General features: G+C 46.3%; 1 protein-coding gene across 1 annotated transcript in view; it reads left to right on the forward strand.

Annotated features, from left to right (window-relative positions):
* LOC129862304 (protein eyes shut homolog) overlaps positions 1-23,268 on the forward strand; it is a 344,128-nt gene that overhangs the window by 57,737 nt on the left and 263,123 nt on the right. The window contains exons 4-6 of the mRNA XM_055933847.1: positions 9,991-10,087; positions 11,381-11,488; positions 18,860-19,005. Of these exons, the coding sequence (XP_055789822.1) occupies positions 9,991-10,087; positions 11,381-11,488; positions 18,860-19,005 (351 nt within the window). The remainder of the gene's footprint in view (positions 1-9,990; positions 10,088-11,380; positions 11,489-18,859; positions 19,006-23,268) is intronic.

A 23,268-nucleotide genomic window follows, 5' to 3' on the forward strand; every position in this document is an offset into this window, starting at 1 on the left:
GTACATAGAACAGCCATAATGTAGTAGTGTTATCATGTAGGTCTTGTACATACTATGGCCGTAATGCAGTAGTGTTATCATGTAGGTCCTGTACATAGAACAGCCATAATGCAGTAGTGTTATCATGTAGGTCCTGTACATAGAACAGCCATAATGCAGTAGTGTTATCATGTAGGTCTTGTACATAGAGCAGCCATAATGCAGTAGTGTTATCATGTAGGTCTTGTACATAGAACAGCCATAATGCAGTAGTGTTATCATGTAGGTCTTGTACGTACTCAGCCATAATTCAGTAGTGATATCATGTAGATCTTGTACATAGAACAGCCATAATGCAGTAATGTTATCATGTAGGTCTTGTACATAGAACAGCCATAATGTAGTAGTGTTATCATGTAGGTCTTGTACGTACTATGGCCATAATTTAGTAGTGTTATCATTTAGGTCATGTACGTACTACAGCTAAAATGCAGTAGAGTTATGTCTCTTTTCCAGTAACTGTTATTCCTCCGTCCTTTTTCAAGGATTCCACTGTGTGTGTGTGTGTGTGTGTGTGTGTGTGTGTGTGTGTGTGTGTGTGTGTGTGTGTGTGTGTGTGTGTGTGTGTGTGTGTGTGTGCGCAAGTGCGTGTCTGTAGGTGTGTGTGTGATGGGTAGTGTTGGAGCATTACCAGTAGTTGGGCTGATTGATGATGACCCTCCATACATGGTGATTAGTCTACCTGGTTAGATTGATGTCCCTCCATACATGGTGATTAGTCTACCTGGTTAGATTGATGACCCTCCATACATGGTGATTAGTCTACCTGGTTAGATTGATGACTTTCCATACATGGTGATTAGTCTACCTGGTTAGATTGATGATGACCCTCCATACATGGTGATTAGTCTACCTGGTTAGATTGATGTCCCTCCATACATGGTGATTAGTCTACCTGGTTAGATTGATGATGTCCCTCCATACATGGTGATTAGTCTACCTGGTTAGATTGATGATGACCCTCCATACATGGTGATTAGTCTACCTGGTTAGATTGATGTCCCTCCATACATGGTGATTAGTCTACCTGGTTAGATTGATGTCCCTCCATACATGGTGATTAGTCTACCTGGTTAGATTGATGTCCCTCCATACATGGTGATTAGTCTACCTGGTTAGATTGATGACCCTCCATACATGGTGATTAGTCTACCTGGTTAGATTGATGATGTCCCTCCATACATGGTGATTAGTCTACCTGGTTAGATTGATGATGACCCTCCATACATGGTGATTAGTCTACCTGGTTAGATTGATGTCCCTCCATACATGGTGATTAGGCTACCTGGTTAGATTGATGACCCTCCATACATGGTGATTAGTCTACCTGGTTAGATTGATGACCCTCCATACATGGTGATTAGGCTACCTGGTTAGATTGATGACCCTCCATACATGGTGATTAGTCTACCTGGTTAGATTGATGTCCCTCCATACATGGTGATTAGTCTACCTGGTTAGATTGATGTCCCTCCATACATGGTGATTAGTCTACCTGGTTAGATTGATGTCCCTCCATACATGGTGATTAGTCTACCTGGTTAGATTGATGTCCCTCCATACATGGTGATTAGTCTACCTGGTTAGATTGATGATGACCCTCCATACATGGTGATTAGTCGACCTGGTTAGATTGATGTCCCTCCATACATGGTGATTAGTCTACCTGGTTAGATTGATGTCCCTCCATACATGGTGATTAGTCTACCTGGTTAGATTGATGATGACCCTCCATACATGGTGATTAGTCGACCTGGTTAGATTGATGTCCCTCCATACATGGTGATTAGTCTACCTGGTTAGATTGATGATGACCCTCCATACATGGTGATTAGTCTACCTGGTTAGATTGATGATGACCCTCCATACATGGTGATTAGTCTACCTGGTTAGATTGATGACCCTCCATACATGGTGATTAGTCTACCTGGTTAGATTGATGATGTCCCTCCATACATGGTGACTAGTCTACCTAGTTAGATTGATGACCCTCCATACATGGTGATTAGTCTACCTGGTTAGATTGATGACCCTCCATACATGGTGATTAGTCTACCTGGTTAGATTGATGACCCTCCATACATGGTGATTAGTCTACCTGGTTAGATTGCTCCTGATGGGGTACTCTGGATATTTTGTGTAACCATTGTGTCGGCCAGGGGTCCAGAGCCTTCTGGTTTTCTGTTCTACCTGGTAGTGAAATGACCCGGCCTGGTGTCCCAGGTCTAAATCAGTCCCTGATTAGAGGGGAATCACCCACCTGGTGTCCCAGGTCTAAATCAGTCCCTGATTAGAGGGGAATCACCCACCTGGTGTCCCAGGTCTAAATCAGTCCCTGATTAGAGGGGGAAAAGCAGTCGACCGTCCATGTTTGAATTTGAGGGGACGTGGCCTTAGGGTAGTGTTTTACACGTATACTGTTAACAGATATATCTTATTTTTATAGTAAATAGGTTGTACATCGATGACATAGTACATTTAAGAGATTATGTGAGGCACTGGCTAAGAATACAATATGTACAACATTCCACACATACCATTTCATATTAGACCATATAAATATACACTATTGTTTTTATCATCATGTTTAAGCCTACCCTACCAGAAATTAACACATTTTGTTTGAGAATCTAACATGTTACATGGCATGTCAATTACTTTATAACCTCTTTCCAATACATATGACATTCCAGGTGTTTTTGAAAGCAATTTGTGTTACAATAAAATGTGTTATTGTGTAGTATTGTATCTCATAACACGTTTCCAGTAGGGTAAAATAGGAGGTTACGCTAGTTATGAGCGGTGTGGTACTGTACCCTTTGTATCATCGCTGTAAAGGCTCTGTGCACCTTGGGATGTGACAGTAGCAAGGAGAACCATGGGAACTGGAGAGAACACACAATCTCTCCCGGGGAATTATGGGACGACAGAGCTTTCTCAGGCAGAGCTGTCACTCAAACCAATGGCTAAGGCACCTCCCGTACAATATGGAATGTCAACACAATGCATGTATCTGGCTGCTGCTGGCTGCTCCTGGCTGCTACTGCCACCAAGCCAAGCACTGGCTGCTACTGCCACCAAGCCAAGCACTGGCTGCTACTGCCACCAAGCCAAGCACTGGCTGCTACTGGCTGCTCCTGGCTGCTACTGCCACCAAGTCAAGCACTGGCTGCTACTGCCACCAAGCCAAGCACTGGCTGCTACTGGCTGCTCCTGGCTGCTGCTGCCACCAAGCCAAGCACTGGCTGCTACTGCCACCAAGCCAAGCACTGGCTGCTACTGGCTGCTCCTGGCTGCTACTGCCACCAAGCCAAGCACTGGCTGCTACTGCCACCAAGCCAAGCACTGGCTGCTGCTGGCTGCTCCTGGCTGCTACTGCCACCAAGCCAAGCACTGGCTGCTACTGCCACCAAGCCAAGCACTGGCTGCTACTGCCACCAAGCCAAGCACTGGCTGCTACGGGCTGCTCCTGCCACCAAGCCAAGCACTGGCTGCTACTGGCTGCTGCTGGCTGCTACTTCCACCAAGCCAAGCACTGGCTGCTACTGGCTGCTGCTGGCTGCTACTTCCACCAAGCCAAGCACTGGCTGCTACTGGCTGCTACTGCCACCAAGCCAAGCACTGGTTGCTGCTGCTGGCTGCTATTGCCACCAAGCCAAGCACTGGCTGCTACGGGCTGCTACTGCCACCAAGCCAAGCACTGGTTGTTGCTGCTGGCTGCTACTGCCACCAAGCCAAGCACTGGCTGCTACTGGCTGCTGCTGGCTGCTACTTCCACCAAGCCAAGCACTGGCTGCTACTGCCACCAAGCCAAGCACTGGCTGCTACTGGCTGCTACTGCCACCAAGCCAAGCACTGGCTGCTACTGCCACCAAGCCAAGCACTGGCTGCTACTGGCTGCTACTGCCACGAAGCCAAGCACTGGCTGCTGCTGCTGGCTGCTACTGCCACCAAGCCAAGCACTGGCTGCTACTGGCTGCTACTGCCACCAAGCCAAGCACTGGCTGCTACTGGCTGCTACTGCCACCAAGCCAAGCACTGGCTGCTACTGGCTGCTACTGCCACCAAGCCAAGCACTGGCTGCTACGGACTGCTGCCGGCTGCTACTTCCACCAAGCCAAGCACTGGCTGCTACTGCCCCCAAGCCAAGCACTGGCTGCTACTGGCTGCTACTGCCACCAAGCCAAGCACTGGCTGCTACGGGCTGCTGCTGGCTGCTACTTCCACCAAGTCAAGCACTGGCTGCTACTGCCACCAAGCCAAGCACTGGCTGCTACTGGCTGCTGCTGGCTGCTACTTCCACCAAGCCAAGCACTGGCTGCTACTGCCACCAAGCCAAGCACTGGCTGCTACGGGCTGCTACTGCCACCAAGCCAAGCACTGGCTGCTACGGGCTGCTACTGCCACCAAGCCAAGCACTGGCTGCTACGGGCTGCTACTGCCACCAAGCCAAGCACTGGCTGCTACGGGCTGCTACGGGCTGCTACTTCCACCAAGCCAAGCACTGGCTGCTACGGGCTGCTACTTCCACCAAGCCAAGCACTGGTTGCTGCTGCTGGCTGCTACTGCCACCAAGCCAAGCACTGGCTGCTACGGGCTGCTACTGCCACCAAGCCAAGCACTGGTTGCTGCTGCTGACTGCTACTGCCACCAAGCCAAGCACTGGCTGCTACAGGCTGCTACTGCCACCAAGCCAAGCACTGGATTTGTCCCAGATGGTACCCTATTTCCTATTTTGTGCACTACTTTTGACCAGAGCCCATAGTAGTGCACTATATATAGGGAGTAGGATGCCATTTGGGACACACCCAGTTAATGGTGTCTCTTTCCTCTGTCAGAGAGCCCAGGGAGACGGTAGAGGTGTGATTCCCAAGGCACAAAGTGTTCGTTCTCAGTGCTCAGACACTCATTCCATCATCCACATCTGGAGCGAACACACATATACACTACACACACTCATTCTATCATCCCCGTCTGGAGCGAACACACTACACACACTCATTCCATCATCCCCGTCTGGAGCGAGGTGATCACTGCTCATGTCGTGTGGCGTAGTCTCAGTAGAGGTGAGGGGTCGTGGATATAATAAACCCGCAGGACTAATTGTAATAGTACTGAAGAGTCACGAATGGATTTGATGGATGTTTCAATCAAAATATGACTGAAGTCTAGGTTTCTGAGGGCCTGAATTTGACTGGTTGTATTTCTCCCGGTAATTGTTTTTCTGTTCGTCACAGAGGTTTCACTTTGATACTACTGATCTACAAAGGATGTGTACATTAGATATTATAGTCCTCATTTGAAATGAGAATGTAGATTAATCGATTCATTTGATCTACACAACACTGTAGACCGCTCCCCTCTGAGTTCATTATATAAACCAGGGGGAAAAACAATACAGCATGCAACCAATGAGATCTACTGTAGAATGCCATTTTCAACTGGCTACAAGACTCCCATTTAGTTCCATAATGGAATTTATCGCAGGTGTGAACGTCTGGATTTTTCGGCCTGATCCAAACACCACCATTAATACTTTAACATCTAGCAAATGACTGGGCAGACTGGGTCAACATGATCTGTACTGCTGGTCTACCAGCCAGCTAAACTAGATTCTGTAGTCCTAGAGCCTCATTTATCCATAACGCCAACAAAGGGGTTTTAATTGGGTAGATAAATGCGTAGAGAAAAGAAGAACCACCATGCACTTTATTATTACCTATTATTTATTAAATAATCCTGATTTATGTGGTCAACATAAAAGGATATAACATCAAGCTAATTAGCCCCAATGGCTGTGGTCATTCATCTCAGAGGGACCTAATATATAGGCATTCAGGAACTCCGATTTACTACTTAAGGATTTGGTCTTAAGGATTTGGTCTTTCATTAGCTTTGTTTGAACTCAAGGTACAATGTAGACTTTATTGTTGTTTTTCTTGTAGTTGGGATTAGGCCTAGGATACAGAGAGAGAAGGGGTGGGGTGCTAACCAAAATATGACATTTGATCTCTGTTTCTCTGTACAAATTCCAACATATAGTGCCAATCAGAATTCTCATTCATTTTGATTTTAATTACAGTTAATTTATGCATGAAACTCTCACATTCACAAAGTGGGGATGTTGTTAGCATAACTCAATTTACATGGTTGCATCCTTTCAAAATGGCCATTGATGATCAACATTGGTTAGATTATTTCCTGTAGGACTAGTATTTTTCTTTAGGAGCCGAGCAGAGGAAATAGTATACTGTATGGAGCAAAGCAACAGCACTAACACAGCAGCAGTTAAAGGACCAAATGAATACCTCTGACAGGCAGGAAGAGGAGAGAGAGAGAAAGAGCCTCTATCCCAGGCTGCCTTCCTGCATGCCTTCAGAAGTGCCACACAGCATCCATGCTGATCTGCTTATCCATCCTATCCTTCCCTCACCCTCCTAATGAACACCATCCTATCCCTCCCTCACCCTCCTAATGAACACCATCCTATCCCTCCCTCACCCCCCTAATGAACACCATCCTATCCCTCCCTCACCCCCCTAATGAACACCATCCTATCCCTCCCTCACCCTCCTAATGAACACCATCCTATCCCTTCCTCACCCCCCTAATGAACACCATCCTATCCCTCCCTCACCCCCCTAATGAACACCATACTATTCCTCCCTCACCCCCCTAATGAACACCATCCAATCCCTCCCTCGCCCCCCTAAGGAACACCATCCTATCCCTCCCTCACCCCCTAATGAACACCATCCTATCCCTCCCTCACCCCCCTAATGAACACCATCATATCCCTCCCTCACCCCTCTAATGAACACCATCCTTTCCCTCCCTCACCCCCCTAATGAACACCATCATATCCCTCCCTCACCCCTCTAATGAACACCATCCTTTCCCTCCCTCACCCCCCTAAGGAACACCATCATATCCCTCCCTCACCCCCCTAATGAACACCATCATATCCCTCCCTCACCCCCCTAATGAACACCATCATATCCCTCCCTCACCCCCCTAATGAGCACCATCTTTTCCCTCCCTCACCCCCTAATGAACACCATCATATCCCTCCCTCACCCCCCTAATGAGCACCATCCTTTCCCTCCCTCACCCCCTAATGAACACCATCATATCCCCCCCCTCGCCCCCCTAATGAGCACCATCCTTTCCCTCCCTCACCCCCCTAATGAACACCATCATATCCCTCCCTCACCCCCCTAATGAACACCATCCTATCCCTCCCTCACCCTCCTAATGAACACCATCCTATCCCTCCCTCACCCTCCTAATGAACACCATCCTTTCCCTCCCTCACCCCCTAATGAACACCATCATATCCCCCCCTCACCCCCCTAATGAGCACCATCCTTTCCCTCCCTCACCCCCTAATGAACACCATCCTTTCCCCCCCTCACCCCCCTAATGAGCACCATCCTTTCCCTCCCTCACCCCCTAATGAACACCATCCTGTCCATCCCTCACCCTCCTAATGAGCACCATCCTTTCCCTCCCTCACCCCCATAAAGAACACCATCATATCCCTCCCTCACCCCCCTAATGAACACCATCCTATCCCTCCCTCACCCCCCTAATGAACACCATACTATTCCTCCCTCACCCCCCTAATGAACACCATCCAATCCCTCCCTCGCCCCCCTAAGGAACACCATCCTATCCCTCCCTCACCCCCTAATGAACACCATCCTATCCCTCCCTCACCCCCCTAATGAACACCATCATATCCCTCCCTCACCCCCCTAATGAACACCATCCTATCCCTCCCTCACCCCCCTAATGAACACCATCCTATCCCTCCCTCACCCCCCTAATGAACACCATCCTATCCCTCCCTCACCCCCCTAATGAACACCATCATATCCCTCCCTCACCCCCTAATGAACACCATCCTTTCCCTCCCTCACCCCCCTAATGAACACCATCATATCCCTCCCTCACCCCTCTAATGAACACCATCCTTTCCCTCCCTCACCCCCTAAGGAACACCATCATATCCCTCCCTCACCCCCCTAATGAACACAATCATATCCCTCCCTCACCCCCCTAATGAACACCATCATATCCCTCCCTCACCCCCCTAATGAGCACCATCCTTTCCCTCCCTCACCCCCTAATGAACACCATCATATCCCTCCCTCACCCCCCTAATGAGCACCATCCTTTCCCTCCCTCACCCCCTAATGAACACCATCATATCCCCCCCTCGCCCCCCTAATGAGCACCATCCTTTCCCTCCCTCACCCCCCTAATGAACACCATCATATCCCTCCCTCACCCCCCTAATGAACACCATCCTATCCCTCCCTCACCCTCCTAATGAACACCATCCTATCCCTCCCTCACCCTCCTAATGAACACAATCCTATCCCTCCCTCACCCTCCTAATGAACACCATCCTTTCCCTCCCTCACCCCCTAATGAACACCATCATATCCCCCCCTCACCCCCCTAATGAGCACCATCCTTTCCCTCCCTCACCCCCTAATGAACACCATCCTTTCCCCCCCCCACCCCCCTAATGAGCACCATCCTTTCCCTCCCTCACCCCCTAATGAACACCATCCTGTCCATCCCTCACCCTCCTAATGAGCACCATCCTTTCCCTCCCTCACCCCCTAATGAACACCATCATATCCCCCCCTCGCCCCTCACCCCCATAAAGAACACCATCATATCCCTCCCTCACCCCCCTAATGAACACCATCCTGTCCATCCCTCGCCCCCCTAAAGAACACCATCCTATCCCTCCCTCGCCCCCCTAATGAACACCATCCTATCCCTCCCTCACCCTCCTAATGAACACCATCCTCTCCCTCCCTCACCCCCCTAATGAACACCATCCTCTCCCTCCCTCATCCCCTTAATGAACAAGGGCCAAAGAAGCTCTAAAGCTTAGCCTCTCTTCTCCTCCTTCTCCTCCACCACCGACTCTCCCCACCACCCCGACTCGCCCTAACTCTCCCCATCACCTCTTACTCTCCCCACCACCCCTGACTCTCCCTAACTATCCCCACCACCCCCGACTCTCCCCACCACCCCCGACTCTCCCCACCACCCCTGACTCTCCCTGACTCTACTCACCACCCCTGACTCTCCCTAACTCTCCCCTCCACCCGCGGCTCTCCCCACCACCCCTAACTCTCCCTAATTCTCCCCACCACCCCGACTCTCCCTAATTCTCCCCACCACCCCGACTCTCCCTAATTCTCCCCACCACCCCTGACTCTCCCTAATTCTCCCCACCACCCCTGACTCTCCCTAATTCTCCCCACCACCCCTGACTCTCCCTAATTCTCCCCACCACCCCGACTCTCCCTAACTCTCCCCACTACCTCGACTCTCCCTAACTCTCCCCACTACCCCGACTCTCCCTAACTCTCTGCACCACCCCAGACTCTCCGTAACTCTCCCCACCACCCCTGACTCTCCCTAACTCTCCCCACCACCCCTGACTCTCCCTAACTCTCCCCACCACCCCTGACTCTCCCTAACTCTCCCCACCACCCCTGACTCTCCCTAACTCTCCCCACCACCCCTGACTCTCCTTAACTCTCCCCACCACACCCGACTTTCCCTAACTCTCCCCACCACACCCGACTCTCCCCACCACACCCGACACTCCGTAATTCTCCCTGCCACCCCAGACTCTCCGTAATTCTCCCCGCCACCCCTCTCCCTATCCCCTCAGACCTCCAATCTGTCTGTGCTGCTGTAGTATTATTAGACGTGTCCACTCCTCTGAGAGAGGAAACCGAGAGGGCTGAGGGGCTGGCAGATGAGAGATTCTACAGGGGCTACTAGTTCCATTAAAATGGACATTCTACTTCCACTCCTTCCATTCACCAGGGCCTTTGTTATCATGGAGCTTGACGTTCGTTGCTCTCAGGATGTAGTGAGGCTTACTGATCCATGACCAGCTCATCTATCTTTCAGGATTCCAGGGAACGCGCTGTGAAATTGACACCGACGAGTGTTTCTCAGGCCCATGCCAGAACCAGGGCCACTGTCTTGACCGGGTCAACAGCTACAGGTAAAAGGGGAACCGCGAGGGGCACCTTATATACAGTCTGCATACTAAATGGCCCTCTGTTCCCGAAACCTATAGGATCCAACCAAATGTAGTGCGCTATATAGGCAACAGGGTGGCATTTGGTACACTTCCATTCATTTTTCAACCCAGAGATGCGTACTCAAACAAACAAAGATGAAAATTGCTGTCAGGTTATATGAATTATGGATTATAAACACATACCAGATGATTGATGATTTGATCAATTACCCACAATACCTGCTCCCATTTAGCAGTAATTGCGCTAATGCAAATGAGTGCAATTAATTCCAAGGTGACAATTATGGAATATGGTGAAATTGAGACAAGTAGATAGTGAGCTCCACAGTCTTAAGATGGTGGTTCCCTTATGATGACTCCGGAAGTAGAATGAACACTATCATATACCTATCACAACCGTATTATATTTACCACCTCTGAACATATTATAAATATATTGATAGTACGGTCTCTGTACATTTAAGCAACAAGGCCCGAGGGGGTGTGGTATATGGCCAATATACCACGGCTAAGGGCTGTTCTTTAAGCACGACGCAACGCGGAGTGCCTCGACACGGCCCTTAGCCGTGGTATATTGGCCATATATCACAAACCCCTGAGGTTCCTTATTGCTATTTTAAACTGCTTATCAACGTAATTAGAGAAGTACAAATATGTGTTTTGTCATAACCGTGGAATACGGTCTGATATACCACGGCTGTCAACCAATCAGCATTCAGGGCTCGAACCACCCAGTTTATAATATATATACCACATTATGTGCTCTGTACATTATAAGCACATATAATGTATTTACCACAGCAATATATTGTTATTATGGCCTCAGTTCAGATGTGTGTGATGCTGTTACACCATGCTAAGCATGACCCTGTGATATGGTTAAATGAACTGTTAAATGAACAAAGGCTCATGCCATATTTCCATAAACACTATGCAAAAATAATGCAGCTTCATAATACGCCCTTTGGAGTGGAAATGAGGTCAGTTCAATGAGGAACCGTCTCCCCTTTTTAACAGGACTGTTTATTTGAATCCTTCTTTACAGCTTAGTTTAACGTTTAGTTAAACAGTCAAACGAAAAGGTCCCGATCAATCTGGATCCGATGTGTAATTAATATCAGATAAAGTCCTCTTCATTGATCTGTTATTTCATCCTTTTTTCTTCCTCACACGTGCCACTACGAGTAAACAAATGGATTTTTTATTTTGTATGCGAGAGAGGAGATCAATATTAATGATTGCCTTTGTTTTCAGCTGTGACTGTGAGCCTGGGTTTTCTGGCCCACACTGCGAGGAAGACATCAACGAGTGTACCTCCAGACCCTGCCAAAATGGAGGCATTTGCCAAGACCAGGTTAACAGGTTGGTACCTACAGTACCAGGACAATATTCACTTAATATTTACCTTACCCGGTTACCTTACCTGGTCATTTAATCTATCACTAAATGCATCATTGAAGCCTTAGCTAGCAAGCTAACACTGTCTTTATCTCATTTGTTTACATGTATCCCCTGTATAGTGCACTATAAGCCCTATGGGCCCTGGTCAAAAGTAGTGCACTATATAGGGAATAAGGTTACATTTGGAACGCATGCTATCTCTCTGAAGTATTTGTTTTTGAACCGTTAGTGCAAGGAACAAAAACAAGTTTAAAATGAGCCCCACGAGGTAGCTATGTTAAACCTAGCGGGGTTATTCTTCGAAGCGCTCCGGACATGTGTCCCAAATGACACCATATTCCCTACATAGTACACTATTTTTGACCATTACAGGGTGTAGTGCACGGTGTAATGCATCATTTGGGATGCAGCAGCAGTCTTATATAACAGGCCTTTCTTCATCCTTGACATATTTAAGCTGCCGTACTAAAGACAGCAGAGTGCATTCAGCAGGAACACATCATGACTCGAGATTGGGTTTCCTTTCCTCCACGGGGTAGTCTCTTCTCTCTAGGTAGCTCTCTCTCTCTCTCTCTCTCTCTCTCTCTCTCTCTCTCTCTCTCCCCATCTTTCTCTCTCGCCAACCCTTCTCTCTGCATCTGTCCCTTTCTCCCTTTCCTCCTCCTCTCTCTCTCTTCACCCCCCCTCTTGCTCTCTCTCTCTTTCTTCACCCCCCCCTCTTGCTCTCTCTCTCCACCCCTCTCTCTCTTTCTGCTTCTCTTTATCCCTCTCTCTCCACCTCTTTACTCTCTCTCTTCACCCCCCTTGCGCTCTCTCTCTCTCTCTCTCTCTCTCTCTCTCTCTCTCTCTCTCTCTCTCTCTCTCTCTCTCTCTCTCTCTCTCTCTCTCTCTCTCTCTCTCTCTCTCTCTCTCTCTCTCTCTCTCTCTCTCTCTCTCTCTCTCTTCATCCCTCCTCTTGCTCTCTCTCTCCTGCCCTCTCTCTTCACCCCCCTCATGCTCTCTCCCTCTCTCTCTCCCTCCACTGTCTTTAATGGGAGTCCTGGGGCTTGTAGTAGGAGGCTGTAGTCCGACAGATGGGCAGAGAAGTCCCAGGGCCAATTTAAGTCCTAAATGGTTTGTCTCCAGTTTGTCTCCTGTCATGATACCTGCTCCCATGGCGACCCAGCATGCACTGCTCATAGCGATCCCCTGACTGGGCAGTTCTGGGAGTTCAGTTAAGGTGTGTCCAGCCCTCTGTAACGACTCTCTGATGATAGCAGACCCTGGATGCATCCCACATGGCACCCTACTCCCTTTATAGTCAGTAGAGTCCAGACAAGCTGTTCCTCTATTGACTCTGCAAACCATCCATCTACTGTACATGGAGATCTGTCTGTATAGGCCACATTAAGAGATGCAGTGAGAGTGTTGTCCCCTATAGCAGTGAGATGTAGTGGTGTCCCCTATAGCAGTGAGCTGTAGTGTTGTCCCCTATAGCAGTGAGCTGTAGTGTTGTCCCCTATAGCAGTGAGCTGTAGTGGTGTCCCCTATAGCAGTGAGCTGTAGTGTTGTCCCCTATAGCAGTGAGCTGTAGTGTTGTCCCCTATAGCAGTGAGCTGTAGTGTTGTCACCTATAGCAGTGAGCTGTAGTGTTGTCCCCTATTGCAGTGAGCTGTAGTGTTGTCCCCTATAGCAGTGAGCTGTAGTGGTGTCCCCTATAGCAGTAAGTTGTAGTATTGTCCCCTATAGCATTGAGCTGTAGTATTGTCCCCTATAGCATTGAGCTGTAGTGTTGTCCCCTATAGCAGTGAGTTGTAGTGTTGTCCCCTGTAGCAGTGAGCTGTAGTCTTGTCCCCTATAGCAGTGAGATGTAGTGTTGTCCCCTATAGCATTGAGCTGTAGTGTTGTCCCCTATAGCAGTGAGCTGTAGTCTTGTCCCCTATAGCATTGAGCTGTAGTGTTGTCCCCTATAGCAGTGAGCTGTAGTGTTGTCCCCTATAGCATTGAGCTGTAGTGGTGTCCCCTATAGCAGTGAGCTGTAGTGTTGTCCCCTATAGCAGTGAGCTGTAGTGTTGTCCCCTATAGCAGTGAGCTGTAGTGTTGTCCCCTATAGCAGTGAGCTGTAGTATTGTCCCCTATAGCAGTGAGCTGTAGTGTTGTCCCCTATAGCAGTGAGCTGTAGTGTTGTCCCCTATAGCAGTGAGATGTAGTGGTGTCCCCTATAGCAGTGAGCTGTAGTATTGTCCCCTATAGCAGTGAGCTGTAGTGGTGTTCCCTATAGCAGTGAGATGTAGTGGTGTCCCCTATAGCAGTGAGCTGTAGTGTTGTCCCCTATAGCAGTGAGCTGTAGTGTTGTCCCCTATAGCAGTGAGCTGTAGTGTTGTCCCCTATAGCAGTGAGCTGTAGTGTTGTCCCCTATAGCAGTGAGCTGTAGTGTTGTCCCCTATAGCAGTGAGCTGTAGTGTTGTCCCCTATAGCAGTGAGCTGTAGTGTTGTCCCCTATAGCAGTGAGCTGTAGTGTTGTCCCCTATAGCAGTGAGCTGTAGTGTTGTCGCCTATAGCAGTGAGCTGTAGTGTTGTCCCCTATAGCAGTGAGCAGTAGTGTTGTCCCCTATAGCAGTGAGATGCAGCATCTCACAGTACTGTTGTTGTTGTGGTGGTTTAAGGAGCTGGTGATGGAGGGTTTATAATGTATTCTAAGTGCAGAAGTAAGGGCTTCCTGTAAAGCTGCTGTCATTTAATGACAGGCTGTTCCCTGTTAGGGCCTAAAGTCATAGGAGGATAGATGGAGAAAACAGGCATCAAGTCATAGGAGGATAGATGGAGAAAACAGGCATCAAGTCATAGGAGGGTAGATGGAGAAAACAGGCATCAAGTCATAGGAGGATAGATGGAGGAAACAGGCATCAAGTCATATGAGGATAGATGGAGAAAACAGGCATCAAGTCATAGGAGGATAGATGGAGAAAACAGGCATCAAGTCATAGGAGGGTAGATGGAGAAAACAGGCATCAAGTCATATGAGGGTAGATGGAGAAAACAGGCATCAAGTCATAGGAGGATAGATGGAGAAAACAGGCATCAAGTCATAGGAGGGTAGATGGAGAAAACAGGCATCAAGTCATATGAGGGTAGATGGAGAAAACAGGCATCAAGTCATATGAGGGTAGATGGAGAAAACAGGCATCAAGTCATAGGAGGATAGATGGAGAAAACAGGCATCAAGTCATAGGAGGATAGATGGAGAAAACAGGCATCAAGTCATATGAGGATAGATGGAGAAAACAGGCATCAAGTCATAGGAGGATAGATGGAGAAAACAGGCATCAAGTAGATGGAGGGTAGATGGAGAAAACAGGCATCAAGTCATAGGAGGATAGATGGAGAAAACAGGCATCAAGTCATAGGAGGATAGATGGAGAAAACAGGCATCAAGTCATAGGAGGATAGATGGAGAAAACAGGCATCAAGTCATAGGAGGGTAGATGGAGAAAACAGGCATCAAGTCATAGGAGGGTAGATGGAGAAAACAGGCATCAAGTCATAGGAGGATAGATGGAGAAAACAGGCATCAAGTCATAGGAGGGTAGATGGAGAAAACAGGCATCAAGTAGATGGAGGGTAGATGGAGAAAACAGGCATCAAGTCATAGGAGGATAGATGGAGAAAACAGGCATCAAGTCATAGGAGGGTAGATGGAGAAAACAGGCATCAAGTCATAGGAGGGTAGATGTAGAAAACAGGCATCACGTAGATGGAGGGTAGATGGAGAAAACAGGCATCAAGTCATAGGAGGGTAGATGGAGAAAACAGGCATCGTCATAGGAGGGTAGATGGAGAAAACAGGCATCAAGTCATAGGAGGGTAGATGGAGAAAACAGGCATCAAGTCATAGGAGGATAGATGGAGAAAACAGGCATCAAGTCATAGGAGGATAGATGGAGAAAACAGGCATCAAGTCATAGGAGGGTAGATGGAGAAAACAGGCATCAAGTAGATGGAGAAAACAGGCATCAAGTCATAGGAGGGTAGATGGAGAAAACAGGCATCAAGTCATAGGAGGGTAGATGGAGAAAACAGGCATCAAGTCATAGGAGGATAGATGGAGCAAACAGGCATCAAGTCATATGAGGATAGATGGAGAAAACAGGCATCAAGTCATAGGAGGATAGATGGAGCAAACAGGCATCAAGTAGATGGAGGGTAGATGGAGAAAACAGGCATCAAGTCATAGGAGGGTAGATGGAGAAAACAGGCATCAAGTCATAGGAGGGTAGATGGAGAAAACAGGCATCAAGTCATAGGAGGGTAGATGGAGAAAACAGGCATCAAGTCATAGGAGGGTAGATGGAGAAAACAGGCATCAAGTCATATGAGGGTAGATGGAGAAAACAGGCATCAAGTCATATGAGGGTAGATGGAGAAAACAGGCATCAAGTCATATGAGGGTAGATGGAGAAAACACGCATCAAGTCATAGGAGGGTAGATGGAGAAAACAGGCATCAAGTCATATGAGGGTAGATGGAGAAAACAGGCATCAAGTCATATGAGGGTAGATGGAGAAAACAGGCATCAAGTCATATGAGGGTAGATGGAGAAAACAGGCATCAAGTCATAGGAGGATAGATGGAGAAAACAGGCATCAAGTCATAGGAGGATAGATGGAGAAAACAGGCATCAAGTCATATGAGGATAGATGGAGAAAACAGGCATCAAGTCATAGGAGGATAGATGGAGAAAACAGGCATCAAGTAGATGGAGGGTAGATGGAGAAAACAGGCATCAAGTCATAGGAGGGTAGATGGAGAAAACAGGCATCAAGTAGATGGAGGGTAGATGGAGAAAACAGGCATCAAGTCATAGGAGGATAGATGGAGAAAACAGGCATCAAGTCATAGGAGGGTAGATGGAGAAAACAGGCATCAAGTCATAGGAGGGTAGATGGAGAAAACAGGCATCACGTAGATGGAGGGTAGATGGAGAAAACAGGCATCAAGTCATAGGAGGGTAGATGGAGAAAACAGGCATCGTCATAGGAGGGTAGATGGAGAAAACAGGCATCAAGTCATAGGAGGGTAGATGGAGAAAACAGGCATCAAGTCATAGGAGGATAGATGGAGAAAACAGGCATCAAGTCATAGGAGGATAGATGGAGAAAACAGGCATCAAGTCATAGGAGGGTAGATGGAGAAAACAGGCATCAAGTAGATGGAGAAAACAGGCATCAAGTCATAGGAGGGTAGATGGAGAAAACAGGCATCAAGTCATAGGAGGGTAGATGGAGAAAACAGGCATCAAGTCATAGGAGGATAGATGGAGCAAACAGGCATCAAGTCATATGAGGATAGATGGAGAAAACAGGCATCAAGTCATAGGAGGATAGATGGAGCAAACAGGCATCAAGTAGATGGAGGGTAGATGGAGAAAACAGGCATCAAGTCATAGGAGGATAGATGGAGAAAACAGGCATCAAGTCATATGAGGATAGATGGAGAAAACAGGCATCAAGTCATAGGAGGGTAGATGGAGAAAACAGGCATCAAGTCATAGGAGGGTAGATGGAGAAAACAGGCATCAAGTCATAGGAGGATAGATGGAGAAAACAGGCATCAAGTCATAGGAGGGTAGATGGAGAAAACAGGCATCAAGTCATAGGAGGATAGATGGAGAAAACAGGCATCAAGTCATAGGAGGGTAGATGGAGAAAACAGGCATCAAGTCATATGAGGGTAGATGGAGAAAACAGGCATCAAGTCATAGGAGGATAGATGGAGAAAACAGGCATCAAGTCATAGGAGGGTAGATGGAGAAAACAGGCATCAAGTCATAGGAGGGTAGATGGAGAAAACAGGCATCAAGTCATAGGAGGATAGATGGAGAAAACAGGCATCAAGTCATAGGAGGATAGATGGAGAAAACAGGCATCAAGTCATATGAGGGTAGATGGAGAAAACAGGCATCAAGTCATAGGAGGGTAGATGGAGAAAACATCAAAGGAGTTGGCAGTGTTTTCTACTATCAATAATGCCAATATGAAAACAACCGTAACATTTCAAATGGACATTAGGGCACTTAATACAGAATGCTACATCACTTATATCAATTATACACACTCTTTACTTGAGTGCTACATTAAAAAATCTTCTCTAGCCATTTTGGGTAAGTGTTTGGTCATCCTATGGGTGTTGTGATTGGTCATCCTATGGGTGTTGTGATTGGTCATCCTATGGGTGTTGTGTTTGGTCATCCTATTGGTGTTGTGATTGGTCATCCTATGGGTGTTGTGTTTGGTCATCCTATGGGTGTTGTGATTGGTCATCCTATGGGTGTTGTGATTGGTCATCCTATGGGTGCTGTGATTGGTCATCCTATGGGTGTTGTGTTTGGTCATCCTATTGGTGTTGTGATTGGTCATCCTATGGGTGTTGTGATTGGTCATCATACGGGTGTTGTGATTGGTCATCTTATGGGTGTTGGGATTGGTCATCCTATGGGTGTTGGGATTGGTCATCCTATGGGTGTTGGGATTGGTCATCCTATGGGTGTTGTGTTTGGTCATCTTATGGGTGTTGTGATTGGTCATCCTATGGGTGTTGTGATTGGTCATCCTATGGGTGTTGGGATTGGTCATCCTATGGGTGTTGGGATTGGTCATCCTATGGGTGTTGGGATTGGTCATCCTATGGGTGTTGGGATTGGTCATCCTATGGGTGTTGGGATTGGTCATCCTATGGGTGTTGGGATTGGTCATCCTATGGGTGTTGTGATTGGTCATCCTATGGGTGTTGTGATTGGTCATCCTATCGGTGTTGTGATTGGTCATCCTATGGGTGTTGTGATTGGTCATCCTATGGGTGTTGTGATTGGTCATCCTATGGGTGTTGTGTTTGGTCATCCTATGGGTGTTGTGATTGGTCATCCTATGGGTGTTGTGATTGGTCACCCTATGGGTGTTGTGATTGGTCATTCATCCTATGGGTGTTGTGATTGGTCATTCATCCTATGGGTGTTGTGATTGGTCATTCATCCTATGGGTGTTGTGATTGGTCATTCATCCTATGGGTGTTGTGATTGGTCATTCATCCTATGGGTGTTGTGATTGGTCATTCAACCTATGGGTGTTGTGATTGGTCATTCATCCTATGGGTGTTGTGATTGGTCATCCTATGGGTGTTGTGATTGGTCATTCATCCTATGGGTGTTATGTTCCTGGGAATCTAGTGAAATACAGTAGTATAATAATTGTCCTTCCACCTCTAAATGTTGTTCTTCTTTTTAATACTGCCTGAACTTTTCAGCTTCCTATAATCATTGTCATCCCATCACTAATAGTTGTTCTTGTTACTGTCTAGGTTCCACTGTAATTGCCCAGCTGGATATTTTGGCACCCTGTGTGACCTGGATATTAATGAGTGTGAAGTTTCACCTTGCCTTCACGAGGCCGTCTGTATCAACAAACCTGGAGGCTTCAAGTGTGTCTGTCGCCCTGGAAACGCAGGTAAAGATTATTTCATTTTAACCCTGCTGTCACCATATTCTAAAAGCTACTTTCCCTGTTAGGGCCACCGTAGGACTCCTTTACCCCTCGGTGACAAAGAGATCAATGTGAGGGCTACAGCTTATCAGGACCGTGGTGGGTCTAGATGGCTGCTTCATGATATCAGGACCGTGGTGGGTCTAGATGGCTGCTTCATGATATCAGGACTGTGGTGGGTCTAGATGGCTGCTTCATGATATCAGGACCGTGGTGGGTCTAGATGGCTGCTTCATGCTATCAGGACCGTGGTGGGTCTAGATGGCTGCTTCATGATATCAGGACTGTGGTGGGTCTAGATGGCTGCTTCATGATATCAGGACTGTGGTGGGTCTAGATGGCTGCTTCATGATATCAGGACCGTGGTGGGTCTAGATGGCTGCTTCATGCTATCAGGACCGTGGTGGGTCTAGATGGCTGCTTCATGATATCAGGACTGTGGTGGGTCTAGATGGCTGCTTCATGATATCAGGACTGTGGTGGGTCTAGATGGCTGCTTCATGATATCAGGACCGTGGTGGGTCTAGATGGCTGCTTCATGATATCAGGACCGTGGTGGGTCTAGATGGCTGCTTCATGATATCAGGACTGTGGTGGGTCTAGCTGGCTGCTTCATGATATAAGGGCCGTGGTGGGACTTGCTGGCTGCTTCATGATATCAGGACCATGGTGGGACTAGCTGGCGGCTTCATGATAGTCTGACACTGGAACTGGCTCAAACAAACCTCAAAAAGAAACTGTCTGCAGCACAATGGGTGATCATTTTAATTAATCGTATTGTACACACAGCACAGTTCCCTTTGATATAATGTTTCAAGAGTGATAACAGGAGATAAATCCACAGTACTTGTTTTAATCTAAAGGTAACCTGTCTTCAACTGTGTCTACATTCTGTTGGTCTGTTGTTTCATTAGACTCTTTAATTTCACCACTACATTCTGTTGGTCTGTTGTTTCATTAGACTCTTTAATTTCACCACTACATTATGTTGGTCTGTTATTTCATTAGACTCTTTAATTTCACCACTACATTATGTTGGTCTGTTGTTTCATTAGACTCTTTAATTTCACCACTACATTCTGTTGGTCTGTTGTTTCATTAGACTCTTTAATTTCACCACTACATTATGTTGGTCTGTTATTTCATTAGACTCTTTAATTTCACCACTACATTATGTTGGTCTGTTGTTTCATTAGACTCTTTAATTTCACCACTACATTCTGTTGGTCTGTTGTTTCATTAGACTCTTTAATTTCACCACTACATTCTGTTGGTCTGTTGTTTCATTAGACTCTTTAATTTCACCACTACATTATGTTGGTCTGTTATTTCATTAGGGCTCTTTAGTTTCACCACTACATTATGTTGGTCTGTTATTTCATTAGGCTCTTTAGTTTCACCACTACATTATGTTGGTCTGTTATTTCATTAGGGCTCTTTAATTTCACCACTACATTCTGTTATTTCATTAGACTCTTTAATTTCACCACTACATTCTGTTGGTCTGTTGTTTCATTAGACTCTTTAGTTTCACCACTACATTCTGTTGTTTCATTAGGGCTCTTTAGTTTCACCACTACATTCTGTTGGTCTGTTGTTTCATTAGACTCTTTAATTTCACCACTATATTATGTTGGTCTGTTATTTCATTAGACTCTTTAGTTTCACCACTACATTCTGTTGGTCTGTTGTTTCCATTAGCCTCTTTAGTTTCACCACTACATTCTGTTGGTCATTTGTTTCATTAGGCTCTTTAGTTTCACCACTACATTATGTTGGTCTGTTATTTCATTAGGGCTCTTTAGTTTCACCACTACATTATGTTGGTCTGTTATTTCATTAGGGCTCTTTAGTTTCACCACTACATTATGTTGGTCTGTTATTTCATTAGGGCTCTTTAATTTCACCACTACATTATGTTGGTCTGTTATTTCATTAGGGCTCTTTAGTTTCACCACTACATTATGTTGGTCTGTTATTTCATTAGGGCTCTTTAATTTCACCACTACATTCTGTTATTTCATTAGACTCTTTAGTTTCACCACTATATTATGTTGGTCTGTTGTTTCATTAGACTCTTTAGTTTCACCACTACATTCTGTTGGTCATTTGTTTCATTAGGCTCTTTAGTTTCACCACTACATTCTGTTGGTCTGTTGTTTCATTAGACTCTTTAATTTCACCACTACATTCTGTTGGTCTGTTGTTTCATTAGGGCTCTTTAGTTTCACCACTACATTCTGTTGGTCTGTTATTTCATTAGACTCTTTAATTTCACCACTACAGTCTGTTGGTCTGTTGTGTCATTAGGGCTCTTTAATTTCACCACTACATTCTGTTGGTCTGTTATTTCATTAGACTCTTTAATTTCACCACTACATTCTGTTGGTCTGTTGTTTCATTAGGGCTCTTTAGTTTCACCACTACATTATGTTGGTCTGTTGTTTCATTAGGGCTCTTTAGTTTCACCACACTATTGTTGTTTTGCTCTGCTACCATCCAGTTAGGACATGTTTTACACACAAGACACCTATAGTGAGATTTTTTTGTTAGAGGACCAATCTAATCCTGCTTCCTGTCAGCTGGTTGGAAGATTAATTTCATTTGTCTTCTTCACTGTATCATCAATTTATCCTTTTCCAGTGGAAACAGGGGAGGGTGGAGGGGGGAACTCTCGGAGGTATTGCCACTCTTGAGAGCAACAGAAGAGCCTGACGCGCATGGCCCAATTCCCAACTGAAGATGCTTCTTTTCTCCTTAGGCCCCTATGCGCTCAGCCTCGGCTGCTTCCCAAATAACCCTGTATTCCCTGTACGGTGCACTACTTTTGACCAGGGCCCTGGTCCAAAGTATTACACTATATAGGGAATAGGGTGCCATTTTGGATGCAACCATTGTACAAGTCATTACTTTCACCCCTTCCCTCTAAGCTGGTCTGAGGAAACAGACAGTGTCTGCCCCAGGGAGCAGGGCCAGAGGATATATTTTGGATTGGTTCAACCAACCGACTTCAGCTTCCAAAGAAATATTTGCTCTAATAAGACATGTAACAGAACTTTTTCAAGAGAAGAGAGGGAACAAAAAAGTGTGTAAGTAAAAATAGAGAGAAAAGAGGAAAGAATGGAAGAAAAATAGGAGATGAAAGAGTGTAAGGAAAACGAGAAGGATTTGGCAAAACGTTAATATGGCTTCGGTCTAGTGGTTGAATTGGCTGCTCGGGGGCTTGATCTAGGCACATAATGATTTGTAAATTGAAAATGTGTTTTTATGCAGCTGCTATAGTGTGTCATCTGCTCCCGCCAGTGAAATACTGTAACTCATTGTGTCACTTTGATGCTATTATCAAATTTATTCTCATATTGCTTCGCTTCATCCATCAGGGAAGGCAAAGCCCCTCTCCAAATGGGATGTCAACATTCATTCCAACTCGTTTCAACGGTTGACATGAAAATAAAGTCGTCAGGTGTTATAGCAAGGGGCTTTTACATTCATTTGAATACAGATTTATGGGAGAATAAATGGTGAAGTTTTCAGAATACATGCAAGCGTCTGAAATATGTTGATGTAATGAATTTGGTTATCAGTAGGAAATTGCACATATGAGCAATATCATGCTCAAACTAAAACATGTTTGGAATCTTATTTAGGTGAATCATCCACATTGTGATAAATAGGCAACGAGGGATCTTAGATTTGGTATGCTATTTATGTTTTATTTTGTCAAAAGGATCGAATTCTTATTATACGTAAGGTAAAAAGTGCATTTCTGTCTCACAAAACTAAAACAGAAGTCTGATTTTAAAACACTATTCAAGGTCTGGTTGATAATTATGTCCCCATGCAATCCCCAAAACATTCCTGCATGGAATATCTTACCACCAGCACTGATTAAATAATTATTTGCTTGTGCAAACCACAGTTTGTCCAGGTGGCTGGTCTCAGATGATCCCGCAGGTGAAGACGCCAGATGTGGAGGTCCTGGGCTGGTGTGATTACTTGTGGTCGTGAGGCCAGGTGGACATACTGCCATATTCTCTAAAATTAAGTTGGAGGCAGCTTATGGTAGAGATATTAACATTCAATTCTCTGGCAACAGCATGCCAATTGCGCACTCCCTCACAATTGAGGCATCTGTGGCACAAAACTGCACATTTAGGAGTGGCCTTTTATTGTCCTTAGCACAAGGTGCACTTGTGTAATGAACATGCTGTTTACTCAGCTTCTTGA

Source organism: Salvelinus fontinalis, chromosome 1 (genome assembly GCF_029448725.1).
Source record: "Salvelinus fontinalis isolate EN_2023a chromosome 1, ASM2944872v1, whole genome shotgun sequence".
Lineage (NCBI taxonomy): Eukaryota > Metazoa > Chordata > Actinopteri > Salmoniformes > Salmonidae > Salvelinus > Salvelinus fontinalis.